The sequence below is a fragment of the Thalia democratica genome, chromosome 5 (assembly GCF_965202585.1).
Source record: "Thalia democratica chromosome 5, ktThaDemo2.hap1.1, whole genome shotgun sequence".
NCBI classification, from domain to species: domain Eukaryota; kingdom Metazoa; phylum Chordata; class Thaliacea; order Salpida; family Salpidae; genus Thalia; species Thalia democratica.
The window spans coordinates 35852111-35879879 of NC_139169.1; the positions used below are offsets into that span (position 1 = coordinate 35852111).

The 27769-nt window shown below is 26.0% G+C and overlaps 1 protein-coding gene across 1 annotated transcript; it reads right to left on the reverse strand.

Moving 5' to 3' along the window:
• Nucleotides 1-6678: 6678 nt before the first annotated feature.
• On the reverse strand, nt 6679-22310 carry LOC145836124 (cilia- and flagella- associated protein 210-like). The gene is made up of 12 exons (XM_082943933.1): nt 22205-22310; nt 20387-20601; nt 16959-17132; nt 14445-14551; nt 13998-14090; nt 13538-13711; nt 12878-13000; nt 11731-11923; nt 11460-11604; nt 11015-11148; nt 10517-10647; nt 6679-7198 (listed from the first exon to the last, which is right to left on the reverse strand). Exons 1-12 carry the CDS (start codon nt 22278-22280, stop codon nt 7057-7059), a joined length of 1707 nt encoding a protein of 568 aa, XP_082800059.1. The 5' UTR covers nt 22281-22310; the 3' UTR covers nt 6679-7056.
• Between the last annotated feature and the right edge of the window lie 5459 nt (nt 22311-27769).

Sequence of the window (27769 nt, forward strand, 5' to 3'; positions counted from 1 at the left end):
TCCGATCAATTCGAACTTGAAACTCGGTTCATCAGCGTAGTCGAACAAAGACTGGGCTTCTTCAGGAATGTTGAATGTGTCACGAATCAGTCTTCTTATCTTGTCCGCGGTGAAAGGAACTTTGACATTGAATACGTGTTCTCCACCCTCGAAGTTTATGTGCACTTGTACCATGATAAACCTTAACAAATTACCTGATGGTTATTGATGCAAGTTCTTATACGTTTTTATAAGTAACATATTAAATTTAAATGCTTTTTGAACGATTAGAATCAAATGTTTATCAGTAAATTTCAATAAATTCAATTGTTTATAAGTTAGTTCAATTTTATAAGTATTAATTTATGATAATTAACTGTAGTTACATTCTATTTCACCTTAGGTTGATATTTCATAAAGTATCTACTTAGATTTTGTACAAAAGGTATCTTTTTTAGTGTAATAAGTGCACATATACTACAACACTAATTAAAATAGTTTAAACAGAATGAATATATTAGTATCTATTTTTTGTTTAACTTAATAAAACAACTGAAATAGGCTTGAAACATTTTGAACAATTGACAAAAAAATGATTTGATTTTTTCTAATTTGAAAAATTATGTTTTTTTGAAAATCTAGACTGAAGCAAAGCATTTATAATACCTGAATTATATTTCACATAATATTTTAAAAAGTTGTTCAGCTATAGTTTAAAAGCTAAATAAGTTTTAACATTTCTGAGTAAAAACTGACTTTGATAATACAGCTTGAACACTTTAAACTAAAATTTCATCAAAAGTTTATACTTAATTATAGTTCTTCTTTCCTTTAAGTAGCAACTAAAGCTGTTATATATATTTTTTGAATTTTGCACAGCAAAACAAAGTTTTTCAAACCATATTATACTTTAACTGTTAAGTTGAAACGTTAAAGTAAATATTTCAAACTATGAAAATAATAAGTTAATCAAGTAATTTAGCTTATACAGTTGGCAGTTACTTAGTAATAGTTTAGTAATAACTAATTAAACAAAATTTTCGTATATTATAATCTAACATTAATTTGTTACTTATGAATTAATATTTATACAAAAACTGTTGTCACGAAAAAAAATTTAAATCATCATTTTAAACTGACTAAAGAGTTATGTTGTGCGGACTAATAAGTTTATTTTCAAAGTAAATAAAGTAATATTATTTTTTTAACACTTCAGGATAATAAACTAATATATTGTTACAATTTTATTTGAATAGTTTTTGTGTCGATATGTTGTAGATTTAGATAAAACGTAAAAGATTTATGTGATAACTAGCTGTACTTGAAATAAGACTTTTCATTAAGTTATTTCTAAAGCCTGATGATATTTACTGAGCTTGATTTTTATTTTTAAAGGTAGTGTATTTATAAATAATAATATGTGGCGTACTAAACTATATATATGGAATAGAAATGCATTTACTTGTTATACAGTTAAAATTCATGTACGTAATAGTTTATTTATTTAACTGGTTTTATTTTGAGAGAGCTCTGAAATTTACGTGTAATTGTATTCTTTTAAGATACAAATAGTTCTATTTACTACCAAACATAAAAAGTTACAAAACTAATTTGTTACTAAATTTAAATGCTCAAAGAAGTACAAGTTTAAAAATAGTTAAAAAATGATTGTTATTGTATCTTATTCTTTAAAAGCTTTTGTTGCTAACATTAAAAAATTAAATTATTGGTAAAAGTTATTCATTATAAATGCTAAGTTAGGTTTTTAAACGTGAGTAAAATAAAGTACTACACCAAACTTTAAGTTTTAAAAATAAAATCAAGCCTTATTAGTAGAAACTTAACTAGTTAGAATTTTAAACTTCTTTGCACAAAACGTTAGCTGCAGTTCGTCTACAGCAGGGGTCGACAGGGAGTTGGTGCTCGCAGGCCAAATTTCAAGTTTCTAAAGTCTTCGCGGGCCGCAGTTTTAGTTTTAGTGATATTTGAATAGTATTTTGGCTTCAGTCACACTAGAGAAAATTTTACCTTTATTCAATTAATTATTTTAAATTACATTTAGCTGTACACAGAATGCCTATTTAAATTATAAATACTGATTATAATACAATTTACATTGACTAATATACTTAAGTGTTAATAACCTATGTACTTTCTTAAGTTAATAAGTTAAACTTAATATTTTTGTAATTTTATTTACAACCTAACTCTCTATAAAAATCGAGCTTGAAAAACATTTATGGGTCACTTTTATACATTTTTTATATTATTAACCCTTTTTTCATATTTCTAAAATTATATACTTTTAAAAATAGTTTTTCCGTCTTAAATACACTCTTTAAAAAATTCAGTAATTAGTTAACTAAATAAAATTAATACCTATTTGTATTGTAGAAAACTAAAACAAACTTTTTAAGATAATTTATCTTCGAAAACTTTAATAAAATACCTTATTAGTAATTAATTAGTATTTTACATGGTTGCCACTTTGAAAGCAAAAATGTCTGAGTTATATCAAACCAGCCTAAGTTTAAGTAGCTAAAAACTTGCTGTTAATCAAGCTTAAATCCCTAATTAAAATATTACCATTATAAAAAAGTACAAAACATGTAAGAAGACAAGAAAAAATAACTAGTAAACTACTTTACAGTTATAGAAACTATTCTGATAATTCAAAGATTTGTTCAAAGTGTTTGAAAAAAAGTTTCACATAAAATGTCTTAAACAGGTTTAACCTAGTCTGAGTTTTTCAAACTTTTAAACTAGCCTGTTTGTTTAGCAACCCTGTTTAAAATAAAGAAATAACGAATTTTATTAAATATTGACAGTGAATTAAATATATAAAAAAATATATATAAGTCAGTTTGAATGGACAATTAATTAAATAAACATTTTTAACAAAAGTTTAATTTAGCCATTAATGAAGTAGAAAAACTAATTGTTCATTGAGCGTTATAGCAATATTTTATCTGCAATAAAAACATTGCATTTAAAAACAGTAAATGTGAAATATAAGACGATCTATAGGAATTAAAAACGTTAGTTGGGAGTTGTTGCGAGAAATGAAAAAAAAAATCGATAAAGTCAGTACCAATAAATAACATGATCATTTTCAGTCACTACAGACTGATCAAAGAAGTGTTAAGGCAAGTTTTAAAGTAGCAAAATAAATTACTAAAAAGAAGATACTGTTTAAAATTGAAGACTTATCTAAATAATTTGTGTTGGCAATAGTAAAATATTTTAGTTTATTACATCAATAACAACAAGAAGTCGTGTTTAGGAAATGGCTGAAGATCATAAAGCCGCATAAATCAAATTAGGACTTTTATCAATCTGTTAAAATTGAGGACTGGTACAACAAATACTGGTCATCTGAGAATTTTTATTAGAGGTGTTTTTACTAACTTTGACATTTAAAAAGAATTTCCAGGTTTAGTTCTAATGCAAAGCACAACAATAGGTATAGACATTTTAAAAGCAAAGGTGCAATGCACCAATATAAAGTTTATGAAAGTACAATTTTTTGCTTCTATTTTTAGTATAAAACTAAATTTAAGGTAAAAAGTTTCTTAGATAATATAGCAATATTAAAAAGGTATTGAAAAGCTACTTTGAATGTGTTTTTTAGTATAAAATTACTAATATTGTATTTTTTTTTTCAAATCGAAATTTCATAATGTAAAATCTTTACATGTAAAAATTTTTTGAAATTCTAGGTTTTTTTAATTCTCAAACTCAAGCTCTTTCCAGATTTTTTAAGCATAAATTGTCAAATTCTAAGCTTTTCCGGGATTCAAGTTTTTTGGCAACAATAATTGTTCACGCTTATATGTATACAATAATATAAGTAATTTTTCAAATTATATCAGCTGCAAGACTTAAAATTTAACATATATTATATTTCATATCAACACTGTGAATTGAACAAAATATATATCATAAGTTTAATTTGCCACTCTTTAAAGCAAAAAAGCCAGCCTGAGTGACAAAAAACTAGCCTTACATTTTCGTATACAAAAAGCAATTCAAGTCAAAAACTGAAAAAAAATAATAAATTGGCCTGAGACTTGAAGTCTTCAAATTGTAATAGTTTCAGTGTGTGGTAATATTTAGTTGTTTATTTGCTCGAATATGAGCTATTTTGATTAAAAATTTACAGATTTAAAAAATAAACATCCATAAATTTAGTTTTTAATAAATAGGTAGTTCCAAAAATCAGCAATTGTGTATGTTAGTATGCAACGCATGAAAATTAACTTAATTTGCCAAAAAAACACCGTTTGAAAATTAAAATGTATGCCTAGCAAAAAGTATAATAATTTTTGTCATATATATTGGCTTAACTGTGTCTGTACACACATATTACATGTAGAAACAATAACGTTAGAAAACTATGCATAAACTAACCTTAATCTAACTTTAGTATTGAAAAAAAAGTGGTTTAAAATATGAGCATCTTTGTACATTGGTGTGCAAAGAAATTAATTTAAAGTGCAAAGAAAACTGCTAAAAATCAAACTGTGTCAAAACCAGAATATAATAAACCTTATTTCTTATTATTATGTTATTTTTAATGTTTTTTGCACACTCAAATATAACATTTAGTAACAAAACATCTATCAAAAAAAACTTAGGTATAGAAAACATTTAAAATAAATACCTAGACTGTAATTAAATGACATTTTAGTTACTTACTGTGCATTACTTTTGTACAAAATGGAAAAAACTTGCATTTAGTTTATTTACAAAGTAGTTTTTATATAACTAATTTATTAAATCCAAGCACTCTTTACACCTTTTTTTTTAGATAACTACTTACTTTTGTAAGGAAAAAGTTATTATGAAACTGAGAAAAAAAACCTGCTAGAATGCTAATTTTTAACATTTTTAATCTAAGCAATAAAGTCTTCAAAGTAATTTAAAATTTTATACTGGGACTTAAGACGAAATTATTTAAATTAAACCAAATTACCGAAAAAAATTTAACTTAAAATTAACTTTTACTCAGCGGGCCACAATAACATGCTTACAGGCAACAAAATTTTCTTTTGCGGCCCGCATTCCATTCAAAAAAAAAAAAAACGTGCTCGCGGGCCGCAGTTTGCCGACCCCTGGTCTACAGTATAAATTTAATGAGACTAAGTTTGTAGTTGTTTATGACGATGAATTAGTTGTTATTTAAAATACAAGCAATGTCTTTCAAGCAATGGTACAAACGTTCCACTCAATAAACCAAATAAATATTGAGATCTAAATCAATTCGATTGCATTTTATAGCGCGTTCTAATAGTTCTTTGAAAGCTTTTATTCAACGTATTTTAATAGCATGTAATGTTGATGTACGTGATCTTATAAATAAACTTTGCACTTTGTTTAGTTAAGCAATTATTGTTTTTACGCAATGAAAACGTTTGTTTATTATATAGAAAAGTTTTTTTCCTTGTTTTAAATTTTTACATTTCTGTGCTATTGTGTACGGATTTTACTAGGTAGGCATAATTTGTGGTTAGTTAAGCTCATTCATTGTGAAGTTTAGACTGTTTTCAAGCAGTTAAAATCAAATTATTGTTTAAACAGAACAATAACAATTTTTTAAATGCTTTTCATTAAACTAAACTGCTTTTTTTTAAATAATAACGTTTTAAATTAAGTTCAGAGTTTTAAAAACAGACGTTTTGTTTTTACAAAAAAATGTGTTTTAGTCGTTTTATCTCTGCTAGGATCCGACCATTTTAAAATAAAGGACCCGGAATTTCTTATTAGAACCTGGATCCAAGCGAAAAAGGGCGGGATCCAGATTTTGGGTTTGGCAGATCAATAGTATAAACATAGTTGAAGTTCTATCATAAAGCAGAACTTTTTTTTTAATCTTTTTACAGTAATTTACCTGATGCTGTTTTTTTTAATTTTTAGTCTTTAGAAACTATAGTATAAAAATACTTAATTTTAAGCTCTTTCTTTTTAGCATAACTATACTATTTAATTTCATAAAGCACAAACAATAATTGTACTTTGTTTTATATACGTTACACAGATAAAAGCTTTTACTTTTAAACTTTGAACAACAACTATACTTAAGGTTTTTTATTTGTAGTTGACTGGTTATTACTTATATTTATACTAGTAAAAATCAATTTCTTACAGCTTAATTTTTTATGTATTCTTGTCTATCACTTGTATTCTAAGCACAAAGAAACCTGGTAAGAAAAACAAATGTGTAAAAAGATTTTTTTAAATGGACTTAACATTCGTTTTATAACTTCTCATTTTTACATTTTATTGATTACATAAACATTTACAAACTATAAGGGTCGGTTTTTAAATGTCAAAAAACTTCTAACATAGTCTTAATTCGATCCATAAAAACAAGAAAAAAAAAAGTAGCTTTTTAAAAAATTACTTCTGAACAGCTTTGTATAACTTTTATATTACAAACATTACAATACAACAAAATAATTTTACTGATAAGCCTACTAATTAAAGGTTAAGGTATAGAAAAATTTATATTGATTAATTTACTATAATATAACTTTCAAACTAATAAAAAATAAAGATTAGAAATACTACAATTTAACTTTAATTTTAGTTGCACGTTATTAGTAGTTTCGTAAAAGTTCAATATGAACTGTGCTATAAAAACCAATTTGTGGAAACCTACAAATTTAAAGCATTTTTCTTTTCTTTTATATATAATAAGAAAGTTTAGTTGACAATATCAAAGTTATTTGAACCTAAAAATATCATTACAATAGCTAACAACATTTATTTAATAAAATATATAAGTTTAATGAGTGTGCTTGATAATGTTCATATTACTTTTATCGTAACAACATCACAGTTTTATCAAAACAAACAATAAAATCGACACAGTTTTAAAATCACAGTTTTCAAAAAAATATTGCAAAACACTGATCCAAACTTTTTTAGATTAAAAATTATTGTGTACAACTTTACAAAATTCACAGTACATTTTTTATATAAAAACAACAATGCTTGTTATACAATTTAAAAAATTACTATTTGCAAAATAAACGCTTCCAAATACAAAATACAAAATTAAACACACATTATCGCTTAATAAGTCTTGGGAAAGTTGTGCGAGTTGTAGTACGAGAAACCCAATCTGTTCTTGCTCTTGCCCGCCACCCCTCCGTCGTGGTGGTCCTTCACCTCCTGCGTGGACTTTCCCACCAAATTCGGCATTTCTTTGCCGTTCCTGTTTTTAAATAAAGACATGTTAGAGTTATGTAGGGTTAGTTTTTGTTACTAATTACAATTTAATTTTGTTTTAGCAATGCTTAGATAATTTAGAGATAAAAAGCTTTTTTTTTGTTTATCAAGAGACTGTTAAATGGCTTTATGCTATTATTCATAATTTAAGACTAGATGTTGTTGTGGCTGTTAATTAAAAATAGTTAGCAGTTAATATGAACAGTTTTATTTCAAATATATGAAACTCAACACCTTTAGTTTTTACAAAAATTTTGTTGTAAAAATTTTAAACAATACTCTACACCAGGGGTCGGCAAACTGCGGCCCGCGGGCCAAATGCGGCCCGCGAGTACGTTACTGTTTTAAATGAAATGCGGCCCTCGAAAGAAAATTTTGCGGCCCGCGAGCATGTAATTGTGGCCCGCTGAGCAAAAATATATTTTAAGAATTTTTTTTTGTTATTTGGTTTAATAAGTTTAATCTCGTTTTAGCCCCTGTATAACATTTTGAAAGAATTAAAAGACTTTGCTACATTAGCTTAAAAATGTGAAAAAGACAGATTAACATTCCATCAGGTTTTTTCTTAGTTTTATAGCAATTTCCTTCTTACAACAGCAAGTTAATATCTGAAAAACAGTATTAAGAGTGCTTAGTAAATTACTTATATAATATGTATTTAGTAAATAAACTACATACAAATATTTTCCATTTTGTACGAAAGTAATGAACAGTAGTTAACTACGATGTCATTTATTTGCAGTTAAGATATATTTTATTCATAAGTCTATTTTATAGATGTTTTTTTACTTCATAATATATTTGAGAGAGCATAAAAACAGTTAAAGTTACATAGTAATAAGAAACAAAGTTTATTTTATTTTTGTTTTGACACGTTTAAATTTTTTAGAAGTTTTCTGTGCACTTTAAATAATTTTCTATGCACACCAATGTACAAAGATGCTCATATTTTAAACCATTTTTTATTAAATAACTTAGTTAGATTAAGTTTAGTATATGCATAACTTTCTAAGATTGTTGTTTCTACATGTAATATCTAATTGTGTACAACCACGTTATAAACAATATATAAGACATAAATAAAAATAATTTTTGGCTGGTGTATATTTTCATCTTACAAACAATATTTTTTAGCAAGTTAAGCTAATTATTATGCGTTGCATACTGATATACACAGTTGCTGTTTTTGGAAATAGCTAATTAATACAATCTAGGTTCTTTATATGGTAAACTTATTAAATTTCTACATTGTTAATCAAAATAGTTCAAATTAAAGTAAATAAACAAATAAACATTGCAAAACACTCAGAATATGACTATTTGAAGACTTCAAATCTCAGGCCAATTTATTATTTTTTTAGTTTTTGATTGAATTGACTTTTGTATACAAAATATCAGGCTAGTTTTTTGTCACTCAAGCTAGCTTTTGATATATGATAAGTTCGATCTACAGTGTTCATTTTCATTATAATATATGTTAAATTTAAAATCTTACAGCTGATATAATTTGAAACTTTGTTTTATTAATCGTATACACATAGGTGTGAACAATCAGTGTTGCTAAAAAACTTTAAACTCGGAAAAGCTTTGAATTTGACAATTTATGCTTTGAAAAATCTTTAAAAACCTTGAATTTGAGGATTTTTTGAAATAACCGTGAGATTTAAACGTTTTATACATGCAAATTAGTGAATTGTCGTTTTGACTTATAAAATCTACCGTAAAAATACTTTTTTAATAAAAAACACAACTAAAGTAACTTGACAGTATTTTTAAATATTGTTATGTTGTTTAAGTTTATTTTGTACTTATTATAGAAGCAAAAAAAAATACATATTGGTGCATCGCACCTTTGCTTTTAAAATGTCTTTGCCTATTGTTGTGCTTTGCATTGAACTAAACCTAGAAAATTTTTTAAAATGTCAAAGATAGTAAAAACACCTCTAGTAGAAACTAGAATTAAATGAACAGTGTTTTTTGTATCAGTACTCGTATCTTATCAGATTTATTAAAGTCATAGTCTGTTTAATGCGGCTTTATAATCTTAAGACATTTGCTAAATACGAATTATTGTTGACATTGAAGAAATAAACAAAAATATTTTGCTACCGCCAACACAAGTTCATTAAAAAAAATTTAAATTCTAAAGGGTAACTTCTTTTTAGTAGTTAATTTTGCTACTTTATAGTGTGCCTTAAAAAGTTTCACTGATCAGTCTGTATTTACTGAAAATAATAATATGCTTTGCATGAACTGACTTAAGCGATTTTTAGTTTTTATGTTTTTCCGGAAACTCCTAGCTAATGTTTTTTAATTCTTGTAGCTCATCTTATATTTCACATTTACTAAAATTGATATAATGCTTAACAGATTTTTTCTACTTCATTAATGGCTTAATGAAACTTAATAAAAAACTTTAATAAAAAATGAAGTTTTTTTTGTTTTCAAATGTTAATATTTTTAAAGTATGAAAAAGTGGTTCATAGTATAAAAAATGTATATAAGTCTCACGAAAACGTTTTTCAAGCTCGGATATTATAGATAATTAGGTTGTAAGTAAAACAATAAAACATTAAGTTTAGCTTATTAAGTGTTTAACAAAGTTAGTATTTTATTAAAACTTAAGTATATTAGTCAATGTAAATTTATTCCTATATATATTTATAGTTTAAATTTAAACTATATGTAGGTAAAAGTCATTTATAGATATTAAAGTTATTAAAAGTAATTCTTTCTGTAGAGTGACTAAAACTAAAACCAAAATAATTTTCAAATGTCACTAAAACTAAAACTGCGGTTCACGAACATTTTGGGAAATTGAATTTTGGCCCGCGAGCACCAACTGCCTGCCGACCCCTGCTCTACACATAATAAATATAATAACGTAATGATAATACAATGTACTTTCTTAACTTTATCTAAATGATGAAATAAGATTAATTTAAATTATCTTAATTCTATAAGAGTCTAATTAAAGTAATAGAGTACTTTATATTTATAAATATAAAATTAAACCCAAAAAAAAGTCTTAATGATTTTAAATAAGTTTGTAATAATAAACAATATTATTTTATCATCGGCGGTAGAGAAAAAAAAAATTTTAAATAATCTATTTATAATCTTATAGTTAGAAAAACAGTCTGTAAGTCTTACAGATTGTATCAAAGATTAAAATTATTGTTTTCTTGTAAACAAGTTTAATGCTTAATCTAAAACAGCCTAAAGAACCAAAAAAGGTAATTAAATTTCCTTGCTTTAAAACTAATAATTTTTTAGCAACAAAAACATCAATCAAATAACTGACCAATTAGCAGCCATGTACGAAGGTCTGTTGCCGCTTTGATCAACCGGTCCCTTACCCCCACCGAACCCCGATTTAGCGGCTTTTATGAGCGGATAAACGTTCCTTCCCTTCGCCTTCGAGTCTGCTATCACCTTTATTGTTGGAAAATATTTAGTTTAAAAATTCCAATTTGTTTCGTTAAAAAACTATCACAAAAGTTCACATGTAATGCGCACCAAAAACACTTTTAGTACTTGTTTTAATTAAAAATTAAATCACAACCACTTTTAGTACTTGTTTTAATTTGATAACAAATGTTTTTATTTAATAGTTTTGTAATACAAGGAAGTTTTGGCTAACAATAAGATTTTAATCATAATAAGAAAGCTTAGCATTGGAAATTGGTATTTATATTGATATCAGATTCACTTGTAAGACTTTGAAATACATTACACGTTATGTATGTGCTTTAACAAAACAATATTACAAAGCTTATCATCACAACAAAACAGCTCAAACTTTATCAGCGTAATCCATAAAATATTTTTCCTCATCGTTGCAACCGAGCAGCATGGAGTTGTCGGCCAAATCTTCGAACTGCTTCTCTTGTCTCTCCTTCTCGGCTCGCTCGTTCAGCTGCGTCAGGTGGTACTCTGCACAAATTTTTGATAATATTTGTATAGTGTTGTACTAGTTCTGTTCACAGCAGAAAACTACAAGTATGAATGTGCTTATAGCATCAAAAGAAGCTTTTTAAAAGTATAATTGGAAAAAAACTTAAGTGATGTATTTATAAAAAATAATCATTTATTATTTACTGAAATTGTTTTCGGTTTCATAAAAGCTTTAAAAAGTATAAGTTTTAACCATATGTTTAAACTTCAATAATTATAAATAAAAAAAATTAATTAATAAAATGTTCACAATATATACTGTATATTAGTCAACATGGTATCAATCAAACTTGATATGGCAGCTTTTCTCTTCCTGTCTTCAGCCATCCTCATCTTGTCTTCCTCGAACGCGGCCTCATCGGCGATCTTTCTCAACCTCAACGACTCCTTGTTTATCTCCCTCTCTTCTTTCGACAACTTCTCGTGGTTGGCAATCTGTTGCAAACGTTCAAACAATTCACTGTGGTGGTTTATGCGCTGTTTAATATTACATAGAAAAACAAGTGTTTAAAAAAGTGTTCTCATTGATATATGGATGTTTTTAGTACAAGTTCAACAAACGGTGTCCTTGAGGTGCCTGCCGATCTTCCTCCGCATCTCCGCCGCCCTCGCCCGCTTCTCCTCCTCCGCCCTCGCCTCCCGCTCCTCCCGGTCCCTGGTGAGAAAGTCCTCCCTGCCGTGCTTCCTGCTCTCTACTTCCAGCTGGAACTTGATCAGGTTGTCGCCCAGCTTGTTGCGCCGCTCCTCGCCTTCTCTGTTCGGGGGAAAACACCGGTTGCGAGAATTTTAACTAATTGGTGTTTTGCACACTAATGTTTAATTTTTATATTAGGAGTGGTTGAACGGTAGATTGTGCGGAAGCTCAGAGGAAATATTGTAAACATTTTAAAACATGTGGCTTTAAGCTTTCTTTATAAACATATTTTTTCTTTTAAGAAAATTGGGTTTTGGAGAAAGTTTAAAGTAAATAAATAAATATTACGAAAGTAAGTAAAAAATCTAAAAATATATTATTACTTTTTAAATAATACTCTTCTATGTTTTACACGTATTGCTAAAGTAGGGAGGTGAGTTAAATTAATAACAAAAAAAATTTGAACCGATTATAAAAAAACTATTTCTATTCTTTTTTAACAAACACACATGTTCTTACTTCAGTTTGTTTATGTAGCAAGTTTTCAAAGTAGTCAACTTGTGTTATTTTCTCAATTATTTTAAATTTAGCCACTAATAATAATTTTTAAGATTAGAAATTAATCATCCAATTTTTAAGGAAATCAAACTATTAAAATTGAACTAATATTGGTTTTGGCTATTTAAAAGGTAAATATTTTTTTTTTTTAGTAGTAATTTTATTCCATAAACTAATTACTAAATTCACAAACTGGGATCCTTAAAATGAAAAAACAAAAGAAATCCTTTTGAATATATAATAATAAGTATAAAAATATGTTGAGCTACTTAAATTTCCTTGCCTAATTTTAAATATGTTCCTTGGTACCCTTAAGATACCAATATAATAACTAATTAGCTATAAAATTGCACAAAATATTTTTAGATGATTAACACACATTAACTTATAAAGCAAACAAATGTTAGTCTGAAGCTTTTTCTAAATACTCTTTTTTTTTTTTTGAAAAATATTTTATGTATCCTATCTTATTGCGAAATGCGTTTATGATTATATTTTATATTGATAAAATCAAACTTTTTCAGTCGTTCAGATCTTTCCCTGTACATTTTGTCCAGCTTCTTTTTACTTTCAGCAAATATCCTTATTTCATTTTCTTCCTCATCAACTAATTCCTTCTCCATTTTCTTGCTCAAGTTCCTTTATAAAATACCAAGTTGATTAATTAACTTAAAAATACTTAATTTTAACTCCAGTAGCACTTATAACTTTACACTCTTACTATATATGAAAACACTATTTACTTTAATAAAAATTCTTTTAGCTAAAATAAAACAAAAATCTAGCAGTTTAAATTATAAAATTTTAAACTTTCATAAATTATTTTTCACAGTACAATAAAAATAATTTGAAAATTAAACAATAAGAATTCAAAGATGCTATGAAATTAATTTTATTGGCAAAAGGTTTAAAATCAAAACCTTATTTTTATGTTTGTAAAAACTTTCAACCACAAGGTAGTAAAAAAAAATTGGAAAAAAAAAGGGCCGAAAGGACGAAAAATTGCGCGATTTTGTGTAAAAAAAAAGTTATAGAAATATTTTGAAAAAACACTTAAAGGTAAAAATTAAACTCAGCTTTAGATTTACCGGCAAATCCTCAAATTTGTTAAAAATTTCATCTAGTATCTAAACTTGAATATGTTCTCGTGTAACAAGTAACAAAAAAAAAACTCACCTCACTTTGATGTTGTGCTTGTAATTCTGCGCGGTCACCTTCATCTGCTCCCTCTTCACTTGCTCCACTTCCTTCACCTCCATCTCGTACAGTTCGTGCAGCTTCCTCAGTCTCTCCTGCTCCTTCAAGCGGTCCTTCTTCTCCTGCAGCTCCGCCGTCTCGCGCTCTTTCCACCTAACAGAGGTATTTGTTTTATTGGAAAAAAGGATCTAAAATTTGTAAGATTTTACCTAAAAGTTTTTCATTACAGTAAACTTATTGAACATAAGCATTTTGGCGCGTTTCTTATCATGTTGTAATTCGTACTATATATTCAATTTTGGAAAGAATTTTTTGGTATTTTTTGTTGTGGTTAAAGTCTTTTGCAAAAACATAGATTTTTCAACTGTGTTTTAAATGTTTTTGTATATATACTAATATTTTAGCATTAATTTAATATTTAGGGACAATTGCAACTAACTGATCTATTTGGTAGCTTTGTATCAATTTTCTTTCTTGCCATCTCAGCTGTTCTTTCTCTTTCTCTTCTAAATCTTTTCGTTCCTTTTCAGCTCTGAAAGCAACGAGTAATAAAAAAAATTACTCTTTTAACTTTTATGCAGGAACTAATATTTTAGTTTTGTGACAAGAGGTTTTAACTGAACTTTAACCATGTTGAACATAAGTTGTTTGTATTCTTATTTTAAAGTTTGTAATTATAATTACAACAGTTATAACATTATTACAAAAACTTAAGTACAACAGAGTAAACAGTACTTGACTTCAATTTTTTGCAATTTTTTAAAAAGATTACAGCAGTAAATTGTACTTAAAATGACTAAAAATACTTAGTTTTGTGTATTAACTATTATTAAAATGCATCAGAATTTAATTTCAAATATTTATTAAACAGCAAAAAATAACCAACTGCATTTTTAATCTTTCTTCCACTTGTTTGCTAGGAGGATTCATCATTTCTTTAACTTTTATCTGCATTTCCCTTTCCTTCAGCGTTTCACTGAGTAAGAGGGCACTCTGTTGCAAATACAATGATTTAAGAATTAGGCTTAGAACTATACAGTTAATGTTATGATTTCATACTTGGTTTTATATATTTTTTTAAAACTTCATATATAATTTATTAATAACTATAAATCATGTAGAGCAAAGTATCACCATCAGGTTAAGTAAAATTTATTGCGTACCAAACACGAAAACAATATTTAAATAAAAGTTAAATACTACAATGTTTTATAACTTATTCAAGAACTGATTTTAATACGTAGAGTGACTTTACAGTAACCTATATACTATAAATAACTAACCTATATAAGTTTTTATACTTAGAGTACGAAATCAATTAGTGTAAAATAGCTAGTACTTTATACGAATATCTTATATATAATACATAAGTGAAATTCTACAACAGCTTCCATGTATTTATAGACCATTGATGAATTTAAAATACCGCTTATATGGTAAATAAAACAGTTTCTATAATTGATAATAAAATCAATTTTAAGTACATAGGACATAGCGGGAAGGGGGTACATCATTAAAATAAAGTTAGTTTTTTTTTACATTTAAAACTAAACTAACAATTTTATGATTCAAAAAATTCACAGTAAGTTTTGAGATATTAGCGATTAATGTTAGAGAGTTCAATAGGTTATTAACGGAAGGCGCAAACTAAAAAAGACAAAAGTAGAGTAATTTCACTAAAAATATAGATCCTACAATTTTTTAGCAATCATTAACAAAACTTTCTCAGTGTAATCTTTAACAAGTTTTGAACAACTAGAAAAAACAAACATTTAACTTCTACATAATCGTTTTTTGAAAATGTAAACAAGAAAGTCAATTAATTTTTATGTTTGTATTTTGCTCAAAAATTCCCTTTCTACAAGTTTTTTGTGATGTTGAACACTTTTTTAAAGTTTAAGTTGAAATGTAAATTTCTTTAAATACGAAGTAGGACGTAGATGTTTAGTAAAAACTTACAGAATTCTTAGAAAATATGCATAAAAATTATCTCTTTCATACATTGTGTTGCAAACTTTTAACAAACCTAGTTATATATATAAGCTAATTAAAGTTTTTATTCTACAAAAACGACCTAATAGTATATACTTTAAACTTTTAAATAACATACAATACTATGTTTAGTAAAAATATATGTTGGTAACCTCTATGCCTTAAAACAGTAAATAGCATTCTCATATGAAGTTAATAAAATTTTTAATAAAGTATATGTCACACAGTCAGGAAAAAATTGTTATAATTTTGCAGAAAAAGCTCTTTTGTTTTTGCTGATTAAGTAAGTAACAACCATTAAAAATATATTATGTAATATTAAAGTAAGTAATCTTAATGTTATGTATATACCATCGGTGTATCACTGGCTATAGTGGTTTATATAAGTGTCAAAATAAATATCAACCATACACTCTAATGTGCATTAAGATTCATGACAAATGTACTTGGTAAAAAAAGTTGGTAATTTGACAAAATCATTTATTTCATTAGTCTCAGTTTTAATTTATGGATAATTTTATTTTAAACTTAAGATTTGATTATTCTATTTCAACTATCAGACTACAAGTCTTCGGTAGACTGACACCAGTCAATCTGACTGACTGGTGATTCCTAATCAGTATGAATTCGGTCTCAGTCTACTTAAGGCTTGTGGTCTGATGATCGAATTGGTATGATGTTAACTTGAGCATATCACGGCATACGGAATCTAGGCTTCGGCTCTGTAGACTTTCGCCATTTTTTTCGTTGATCAAAATTATTTTTACATACAGAAGGTATGAAACTAATCGATTAAAAATAAGTTAACAAGTATCATCTATTAAAAAACAAAAACATTAGCATAATAAGTCATTTTTAAAATATGTTTTATATAACTCACAGCATTTTTTAAATACATAAATTACAGATAAGGATATATTTCTCTTGAAAATGTTTCATTTTGCTTAAATTTATCAAATTTGTAACAAACATAAATGATTTATAGTAGGATTAGATAGAAGCTTTTTTATATTTAAACTTAATTACTACAACAAGATCATATTTTATTACAACAATAACAGCCTTTTATATCAAAATATTTTCATGTAAAATTATTAACTAGTTTTCCTTTTTTTTAAATACACGAAAACATACTTTATATAAGTTTAAGTAAAATGGCAACTTTAATACTACAAAAACATAACTGATTGTCATAAGATGTACAAATTCGTTTTTAGGTTTTAAAACTATATATAAAAACGATAAACTATTTTTGAATAAAAAAAAACTAACTAACAAAAGTTTTAAGAGAATATTGGACCTGCCAATTTTGTACAGTTTTGTTTATATTCTTAATAAAAAAAAATATTATATCAATACAATTAATACAATGAACATTTTAAAATAGTTACACAAGCGTTTAGCTAACATGAAAAGCCTTGATCCGGTCGGTCTGGTGGTACTGCTTGGTCCTCGCTTCCTGGATGGCCCTCCTCCTAACCTCCTGCTGGTACTTTCCCTCCTCGACGTCCACCACCTTCTTCTGCCTCTCTTCCTCCTCCTCCCGCATCTTCCTCGCGTTCAACCTGATCTGCCTGTCTCCCTGTGAATGCAATGAATGAGTTTATGTTTATTGAGAAGTGCGATAGTTTGCACACGTGCGTTTTGCTGCAGATTTCATGCTTTGGCTCATTAAAAGCTTCCATCTCACAATATTTATTATGGACAGAACAAAACACAAATGTTTAAAACGAGTAAGCTTTTTTCTATAACATTTAATTAAAAATGTGCCTTACCAATATTTTTCGCATGTGCTTACAACTTAAGCTCAAAGTTAAGACTCTATGTCTACAGCATTCTTAAAGTTACTATTAATACTTTGTATTATAGTAAATTCATGTGTTAGTTATAAGTACAATTTGTACTGTTTATACTTTTTCATCTAGCATGTTTTAACCTCAAAACTTTTTTTTGATCTAATCAGTATACAAAGCTTGAGAAATTTTAAGAAGTATGTTTGACTGATGATATCTGCAACATAAATTTATTAGTTAAATGGTTGCATTTTGAATAATTCTGTTTTAGAGTTTAAAAAAATCTGATTCAAAGTTTTCAAGTTTGCATAATATTAAAACAGCTTAGATAAAATGGGTTTATACTAAAACTTTTCGACTGTTTACGATATTTTGTGAGCTTTAAAAAAACATTAAGGTGTTTAAAACTATAAAAAACATGTAATGTACAGGATTTATAAATTTTTTTTTCAAGTTTTCTGAGTTTCTCTTAGGTTTTTAAAAGTAAAGTTTATTTGTCTATTCGTAGTAATAGTGTAAAATCAAATCTAACGTTACAAAATGTGTTAAATAGTATTAAAATACTTGAGAAAATGTTTTAATGTTAATTTAAATTGTTTTATAATGAATAAAATTACAAAAGATACAAAACAGTTTATTGTATATGATAAGACGTTAAAAGGTTCCGTGGTATGCAACTCGATAACCGAAAGGTTTCTTCGTGCATCAGGTTCTAGGACCAAATATTTTGAGCGCTTTTTTTGTCATTCAATAAACAATACTGATAGAATTTGCGTATCTAATAAATATTTATCTATTTTACATACAAAAACTCCTGGTTTTTTAGTGATGTTTGTGCAAAATTCTAGGGATTTCCAGGTTTTTTAGCCTTAATTGTCAAATATCATGTTTTTTCTAGTATTCCAAGTTTTTTGGCAACCCTGAATTAAGTTCTTTGACTTAAATTTTTAGTTGTCAGTAACTGTTTTTTATGGGAACGAGTCAAAATTGCACGAAGACAATTTTGCACCAAGGGTCAATTTGAACAAGATTTAAAAAAAACAGACAAAAAATAAACTAAAAACTAAAAGATAAAAAAAAATTACTGACCGAGGGTAAGGGTTAACAGTGATAGTAAAAATTAAAATTAAAAAATAAGTAACAAAATGATTATAATAAAAAAGAAAATAATAATAATAACAAAATATAAATAAACTAAAAAAAAAGTACTGACCAAGGGTAAGTGGTAACAGTGAAAGTAAAAAAAAATTAATGAAAAAAAATTGTTATTGACCGAGGATATGGGTTAGGAATAACAATTATAGGATAAAAAAATAATAATTTAAAAAAATAATTAATTAAAAAAAGTTTGACCAGTGCAAAAATTTCTCCATGCAAAGTTGTCTGCTCGTGCAAAAATGTCTTTGTGCAAAAGTATCTTTGTGCAATTTTATCCCCTTGTGCAAAATTGTTTTCGTGCAATTTTGCAATATTGTACGCTTGTGCAAGTTTGACAGCTACCCGTTTTTTATAATACATATCTTATTTCATAAGTGTGGCAGATGAACTAAAATATACTAAGAAACTTAAACAACAAACAAACCTTTGATATTTTTTGTTTTAATGCTTAAATGAAACAAACATTGCATACACAAAACCTTTTCCTTTAATGAAGAGATACATAAAAATGAAAATTAAAAAAAACGTAATCTGAAGTACTTTATTGGCTAAAAAAAAACTAAAACTAATAAAGACTACTACTCCTTAAAACCTAACATATTTGTGTAACCATACTTTCAAAAAGGTAAAAATATAAACAGTTATACAAGTGAACTGTACATTTGTTAGCATTTAATTTAAAAGCTTCAACAATGCCATATGGTAGGAGGCTTTCTCTTTTTTATAAAATTAACATTGGCTCCTAAATGAAAGCATCAAGTTAAAACTATAACTCAATTTTTTAAAACACATAAACTTCATTTACTACTTTGTAAAATGATATTAATATAAAATTTAAACCTTAGTTTACACATTTTCAATTTTCTCAAAAATTTAAAAGTAGACTTATTGACTTAGACTTATCTACTTTTTTTGAACAAGAGCCTTAAATTTTAAGGAAATATTTTTTTATAGTTGAAAAGATTTTTAGAGTTTGAAATTATTAACTATGAACTATAAAAAAATAATAAACAAAAACAAAACAAAAAAAAAATTATACTAAAAACATCTTTGGTAAAAATATTCAAAAAAAAAGTAATAAATATAGATTTACTTTGTATCAAATCTAAATTTCATTAGCTTGAATGTATAAGTAGTTCAAAATTTAAGGTTTTTCCAGTTAATGATTTTTTTCATAATAGCAGGTAGTTTTAAAAATATTATTTAACTTCAGGTTTATCCAGAAATTAAGTTTAAATGCCCACCCTACAAAGTTCAAAGTTAATTTTTAGATGTAAGTGACTAAAATCTATGATCTCAATCAAAAAAAGATTATTAAAGAAAAAAGTTTTCTCCTATTCCATTTTTAAACAATTTTAACTTTTTACAGTAAGTCCAATACAAATACTTAAATCTTATCAATGCAATTTCTTAACCATCTAGTTTTTTTGTTTTTTTTAACTACAGTTTTCAATTTTTATTATTTTCAAAATTCCAACATTTAATATCTTTTAAAGTATATAAGAAATACTTTTTGAAAACTAGAGGTCTCTAACTCACAAATAAAGAAGGAGATAAATTTTAGTGGTATTCTTTATTTTCTGAGAAAATTGAAAATGAAAAAATTGCACTCTGTACATTTGTATTGAAAACGATTTACAAAAATATTAAAATTTTTATTTTCTAAAAACTGACTTATAGTTTATACTTTAATACTTCATATAGTACCAATGTTAAACTTTGTAAAAATATGCTTACCTTCTTATGCCCTTAACTGCAACTAAAATTATATAATTAAACATTTCAGAAAAGGATAGTATTAGTTCTATACAAGATGAACTAAATCAACATAAAATCATAGGGTGTAAAAGATTTTATTAGATTAAAGAAATAAATACAAACAAACCAAAATTGTGTTAGGCCAATTTTTGATGGCCTCTTTAGCTTCCTTTTTGAGTTTCTGCTTTTCTTTGTAGTCATTGATGGCTTGCTGCTTTTTGCGCTCTGCTCTGTACAAGTTGTCTTGAATGCGGTCAAATTCTTCCCTCCTGAGAACTTTTACTTGTCTTAGATCTGTTCCATTGGGAAGATACAAGCCCTTGCCAAGTTCTTTCCCATCAACTAAAACAAAAGAATTTCCAATTTCAGTTTTTGTTGAAATTTATTATAAGGTATACCACATAGTTTGTTTTATATTAAGTTTGTGCATAAGAAATTAAAAGTACTCACATATTTTTTTTTTATTTATGATATATTTTTATTTTTTGAATTACTTTAAAAACACAAGAATTGAACTATAATGTAGTAAGAAGAAAAGCTTATGACAAATATATCAAAATTCTAAAAACATTAGCTTTTAGAATATCTACAATTTAAAGAAATTTTTCCAAAAAAAAAAAAAATTAATTCAGGTTTTAAGTACTTATTTAGGATAATGTTTTAAAATCAAATGTAATAAATTACCCTACAATTGTATTGATAAAATTTATTCCACATCAAGTATATTTTACAAATTCATCATAACTTCTTTTTAAAACTACTGAGTGTGATGCCATTATTGGACATTATTGTGCAGGGACGCCCATATTGAATATTATTAAGCAGCTAAAAGTTCTTAAGGTCAAAAAAACTTAGCTACACTAAAGATCATCTCAAAAGCAGACTCATGTCCTACAAAAAGCATTATCAGGGCTGTTATTTGACAATAAGAAGGAAACCAGAACAAAGGTCCAAAAAAAACAATCAACATTATTAATATCTTTTTGTGTGTTAGAACTTATTTCAAACTTACTCCATTGAATCTAAAGAACTAGAAGCATCTAACTACACTTCAAGAAGAAAATAGGAAGTGATAGAGCTAGTTGTCTTGGAAAATTGCTGAAACTTGTCACACAAAAAGTTGAATCATTTTGAAGACAAATAATAACTGAGAAGTTGATTTATTAAAACAACAGATGCTGACCCAACACTCAGAGAATGTTCTATAACACATGCTACCAAAAGTCCGCATTTTTCATGTTTTCAAAAGTCTCAACAACTTAGAAACCTCTAAGAATTTGTGAAACAGGGTAACACAAATGTACAAAATTAATTACATTTTGGCCCTGTCTTGTGTGGTGTGAAAAAGCACTTTAAAATTGAAGATTTATTTTTCAATAGGATGGTATTATCTCTCTCACATCCAAATTCTAAGCAAAAGTTTGATGTAGACACAATTTTCTGGGATTTTGAAGCAGATTGTACCCTCGATTCAAAACAAAATGGACTTCAGTGTTTGTCTAGTTTGGAAATTAAGGCCTGTTAGTCACAACACTCAACTGTAAACTCTATAAAAAACTTTAAGGTTTAAAATTGTGTCCAAAAATGTAATAAGAATTTTGTGCATCAGTTAAAAGCCTCAGAAAGGGAGCTGAACAAACAGTTGCTGATGAAAAAGGCCATGTTGAAATAAAGGCTTATACAATTTATTTTACCAACCTTTTAAATAAAACACAAAATATAAAACTTCTGCCTTCATTCATATTTTTTTAACTAATGACAATTTATACTTTCCAATAATACTTTCTGCACCCTGAATTGCAATAAGCACAGATTTCACAAAAATCAAACAAAAGAATAAAAAGTTTTATAAAAATGTAATATTAATAACGAAAAATTTGCAAAATAATCATAAAACAAATTAGATAAAAAAGATTACAAAGTAAATCAACCAAATAAAGCTTACCTATATCTCCTGCATTTCTTGCGGTACCTTTTCTTCTTCCATTTTGCACCAGGTTTATGTGCTGAATTGTTGTCATACTTATTTACATTAACTCCGCAATTATTTCTGAAAAATTATAAAACTTGATGAGTTAACTCAAGGTTTTCTTCTGTCTTAATTGACTATCAACTTTTTTTTTTTTTGTATTTTGTTAAGAAAACTTAAGTTGTGTAAACATAAAGATTTTGATTATACTATTTCGTTGTTTTCTTAAATTGTTTAATAAGTTGTTGCTCTGTTTTATTAATTTTTTTAGTTGCATTGTAATAAGAAGTACTTATGTATTGTTAATTACTCTTTGCTTTACTATTAATTACAATGATTGCATTTTCACTATATAAGCTAGATTTGAAATTTTATTTTTATTGCTTAGTATACAACTGACAAAAGAAGCATGAAATATATATTGTTCTGAAAAATTGAGTCTTATTTATATTGTTTGAAAGAACTATTTTTTAGTTTAAAACTTACTTTTTAAATAATAAAGTGAGAAAGATATAGTAAAAACTTATAAAATAATTTTAACTGCTTGTTTAAACTAAAAACTTTAAAAATATTTCTAAAAAGAAGTGTCAGTTAGTTATTAGATTTTTAAATGTTAGGTTGTAATTATTTCTAATCATAAAAATTTTATTATTTAAAAAATTTAGGTATCCGACATCTTTAAACGCTTAAAAAATTCAAAGTAACTTTCAAGTTACAAGCTGTCCAAGTCTGAGACCTCAATAAGCTCCTTATAAAAGGCTATTTCACTAAAAATCTATCCATTCTTTCATTTTTTAACCAATCTTCTTAAAACTTTTACAGTAAGTCCATAACTAATATTTAAATTGATTGAATGCAGGAATATTATTGAATGCAAGATGCAAAAATAAAATATTTTTTTTTAAACCACCTATTTTTTGTTTGTTTTATCTAAAATTTAAATTTTTAACATTAAATAAATATATGCTAATTAAATAACTTATATACAACCATGTTTCAATGGCGAAAAATTCTGACCTGTTTAAGTATAATAAAATAGTTAACTGCACATAACAATGTTGACCTGAATTTACAAACTAATGTCACAAAAACATGAAAAATAATTTAAAATAACAGCTTTTCTTCAAATGCTACAATAAGTCTACCAACAAAATATATAAAAACACACATAATTAGATCTTTTACAAAGTAACCACCCAATTATTCTGTTATATCTTAATACATCTTAAAATGCATATTTTTTAAACTATACACTTTTTTTAATTTTTCTTGTAAGTTTTTCAAATTTGTAATATAGTTTTATCTGATAATGTTATTCTTTATTTATTAACCCTTGACTAAACTACTAAAATTAAAGCAAAAAACAATAAAAAAATTGTTTTAAAATATTTTAATATATAACAAAAATAACCAATTAGATTTGGATAAAATTTGAAAAAAACCTCAACTTTTATTCTAATTGTAAAATATATTTTAACATACACTATACACCATACTAAACAATAAAACTTGATCGCTAACAAAAAAAAAAAACTCAACTTTTTAAAGAAAGAAAAATTTAAATGCTCACAACTATTGGCAGTGGAAGTTGATGTTAAATAAATTGTAGCTAAAAATAAAAAGTTGAAATAAACATTTTTTAAATTTAAATGTAGAGTATAAAATTGAGAGTAATTACTATAATTTATAGATATGACTAAACAAAATTATAAAATAATGCAGTAATTGTAGTTGAATTAATCAAGTTTTTGCACTGTATTGTAAGTATTTCACTAAAATTGCCTCTACTACTGCTAGCATTAAGTCAGCATGACTACATAGAAACAGTGCAAAATAATAAGAAATATTTTCAAAGATTTTTTTCAAAAGCAAATAGTTTACATTTTTACAATACAAATAAAAAATTTAAGTAACCTTTTTTGTTTAATAACATAACTATATTTTTTAAGTACTAAAAATGATTTAACTTTATCCGAGACAAGACATAAGTCTGTTTGCGTGGTATATGACTCGATAACTGAACGTTACACGGTGTAACTTACACCAAAGTAGGCAAATCGGAAGTTAAAAGCAAAGTTTTGTTTTTCTTAACATAAAAATTATATAATTATGAATAGTGTTTTTTTTTATCTATATAAGTTTTTTCGACAATTCTTACTGTTGAAGCTTAACGTCAATACTTAATTAGTATCTATTAGCAAATTGTAACAGCTGGATAAAAATCTTCAAATAAATTGCGCATTTTAAACTTAAGATTTCAAATATTTTTTCTACTTATATAATATAGTTAATAGTATGTATTAATAAAAGTTTATAGTTAAAATGTTTCAAAATAAGTTTTAGTACATTGGTATTTCTAAGCCGCATTAAAATTATTATAAGGTTTATTTAATTTTAATCTATAAATAATCTTTTTTTTTAAACATTAAAAGTTCAACCGTAAAAAAAAATTTGTGCATTAGGTCCTAGGAACAAATACTTTGAGCTTTATTTTGTCGTTCATTAAGCTATGAAATGAAAATAGATGAAAAATATATTATTAAAGTAATTTCGTTTTGTTATCTGTCTTTTTTTTCTTATTCACAATTAACAAAAGTTAATTTTCCAACAATCATAATTAAGCTTTTTATAGCTATAATATCAATTCTATGTCTGGTTTTATTGATATTAAGACTTAAAAAGTTTTTTTTTATGAAAATTTGACTTCAAAGAATAAAAACTTTAATATTGCATTGCATATATATTAAATGCTGCATAGTGCATAGGTGCTACGTTTGCGTATAACTATAAATACTATGATAAGTTTAATTAATGTAAAATATTGCAAAATTTTGTTGTACAACAACTTAACACTACAGTATGTAAATTACTTTAATTAAAGTAGTTAGTTTTAATTATTCATAATCAGTTCACTAAGTACACACACCATTTATCAAACAAAACTTTATATTTCACATAGCTTTCATGCAGTCAATTTTTTCTTGCAGTTTAATATTTTTAATCAGTTTTGACTACAAAATGTTCTATTTTTATGATTTTTTAGTTTGTCATTATCAATTAGTTTATAACTTATAAGTGGTCCGTTTTTAAGCTTTTACCAATTTAAAGTATACTTTGTTGGTTTTACAAGAAAAAAAAAGCTATAAAGACAACCTTAGGAAATAAAAGTATTGTAACATTTGATACAGCAAGTAAAGTATAATCTTGTGACTCAGTTTATGACAAATTCATTAATGTTTGAATTTCACTTGTATTTTCTCACATGTTTTTAAATTTTTAGATAAAAGTTTCATCTTGGGGGCTTTTAAACAACTAGCCATAAATAAAATTAGAATTTTCAAATTACTCTTGGCACCAGTTAATGTAACTATCATAAACAAATATGTTCACTCTTGTTTACCAACTAGAACAATTTTCAGTGATTACCTGGGATGATGTTGCACCAATATCAAGCTGAGATTATATTCTATGTCTTTTTTACGCATAATTTTAGGCTAAAAATTCATATTTTACAAATACATAAATTAAACTTATTTTTCATAAACTAATAAAAATTTATTAATTAAACCCTTTTATTTTACTATATAAAGCTATTAATATCAATACAATAATTTACATTGATTACAATATTGTAAAGCAAAATAAAATAAATATTTTATATTATAATAAGAAAATTTAAGTATTACCATATATATATATAAGTCCTGGACAAGACGTTACAAAATGTTCTCAGAAAGAATTCTAAAAAATTAAAAAATAACAGTTTTATAAATAAAATAAAACAAAAAATAACAGCTTTTTTTTTGTTTTTTGTCATTAAATTTTATTTTATTTAGTTTTTTAAATTTTGTTACAACAGATTTTTTCAAATATTGCAAGGAACATTTCCCAAAAGTTTGAGGTAGTTATCTTAAAATATTTAGGAGAAGGTAGATTTTTATGGATTTATTTTTCCACTGTTTTAGTTTGTGCCTCCTATAAGAAATATGTAATTGGCTCTGACTTTGACCTGCTCTATCTCAAAAACTATTTGAATTTTTAAAATCTGTAAAAAGCATATTGTAACCTAATTAAAACTCACTAAAATAAGACTAAATAGCAGGGTTGCCACTCGGTCAGGAAAAGTCAGGAAATCAGGAAAAGTCAGGAAAAATTTAACAAAATGACAAAAGTCAGGAAAAGTCAGGAAAAAATGGGGGGTTTTGAAAAAAAGTCTAGAAATTTAAAACTAAAAAAAAAGTCACATTTTGTGAGTTTAAATTTACAAAATTCCTTGTTTTCCAAAGCCTTCAAATGGTAAAAATTCCTTTTAAGTCAGAAAAAAAATCCAAAATTTTCCTAGCAATTTACAAAAATATTTAGTTTTATTTCCAATGCCTTCATCTGGTATAAATAAATAAAATATACTTTACAAAACTGCAAAATTTTCTGTTAACATATTGAACAAGTACCCTACTTGAACAAGCAGATTTTGTAAGCTTTATAGTATTGATGATCTGTAGCAAGGACACTTTCATAGTGAAACTGTGATATATACATAAAAGTTTATCTAGCATAATTTTAGAATCAAAGTGTTTTTTGTTTAGGTAAATTATTGAGTTCTTAATAACTAAGCAGTTAGTTTAGTATTTTATGTAACAAGTTAATGTGTATACTTTACTTCTTTATAATTTATTTAAAGTTGTTTAAATTTATAAAATAAGTTATAAGAGAGGTATATGCCAAGATTAAGTTTACTTATTATTTGTATTTTTTGTAGAGTAACTTAAGATTTTAAAGTAAATAAGAGTATATTTATTTGTTACATATTTTATACTAAATGATATTAGGAAATATTTTATAAATGAAAGTAAAAATAAATGAGTGCCAAAAGAAAAGAAATGAAGCCCACAAGTTGTGGCTTGATTTAGAGAAAAGATTCTCTTTAACAAGTGTAGGGGCAGCAGATGAGAGCGATTTAAATAGAATGAGGCAAATGATTTTATCTGCCAAGAAAATGAAGCAGAATGCAGTTCAGATGAAGGAAACCATATCTTCATTAGATGAAGAGGTTGAAGTGCTAATAAAAAAACAGAGAAAATAAATTTAAGTACATACATTTAAAAAAACAGTATTCGATTAAGTTCTTTATTGTTTTAATGTTTTAACTGTAAAAGCTCGTTATTGTTTTAAGGTTTGAGTTGTAAAAGTTCCTTATTGATTTAAGGTCTTAATATAAACGTTCCTTATATGTCGTTTCATTAATTTAGATACCTTTATGCTAGGAAATGTTAAAAAAATGTGTCTTTTTTCAGACAAGCTGTGTTTATAAGGTAATAATACAAGTATTTTGCTGATAGAGCTGTTTATTACAAACATCAATCATACACAGATGGTTTAAGTGATGTACTGGAAGTTTGATGATAGAATTCAGCAAAAAACTGTTGTTTCTAACCTGTATTAAAATTAGATTGAAAGCTTTATATAGTTTCAAGTGTTAGATTATGTATTTTAGAATAAGTTTAATTTAAGAGTTTGATTTAGAAAAGTCAGGAAATTTTT

Excerpts from the sequence above, each read along its gene's own strand:
- LOC145836124 (XM_082943933.1), bottom strand. The coding sequence starts at position 22,280 with ATGACAACAATTCAGCACATAAACCTGGTGCAAAATGGAAGAAGAAAA. Across the intron at positions 13,001-13,537 it reads AAGCACAACATCAAAGTGAG|GAACTTGAGCAAGAAAATGG; the intron begins GTGAGTTTTTTT and ends TATTTTATAAAG. Across the intron at positions 11,149-11,459 it reads GAGAAAAGCTGCCATATCAA|AGTACCACCTGACGCAGCTG; the intron begins GTTTGATTGATA and ends AAATTTGTGCAG.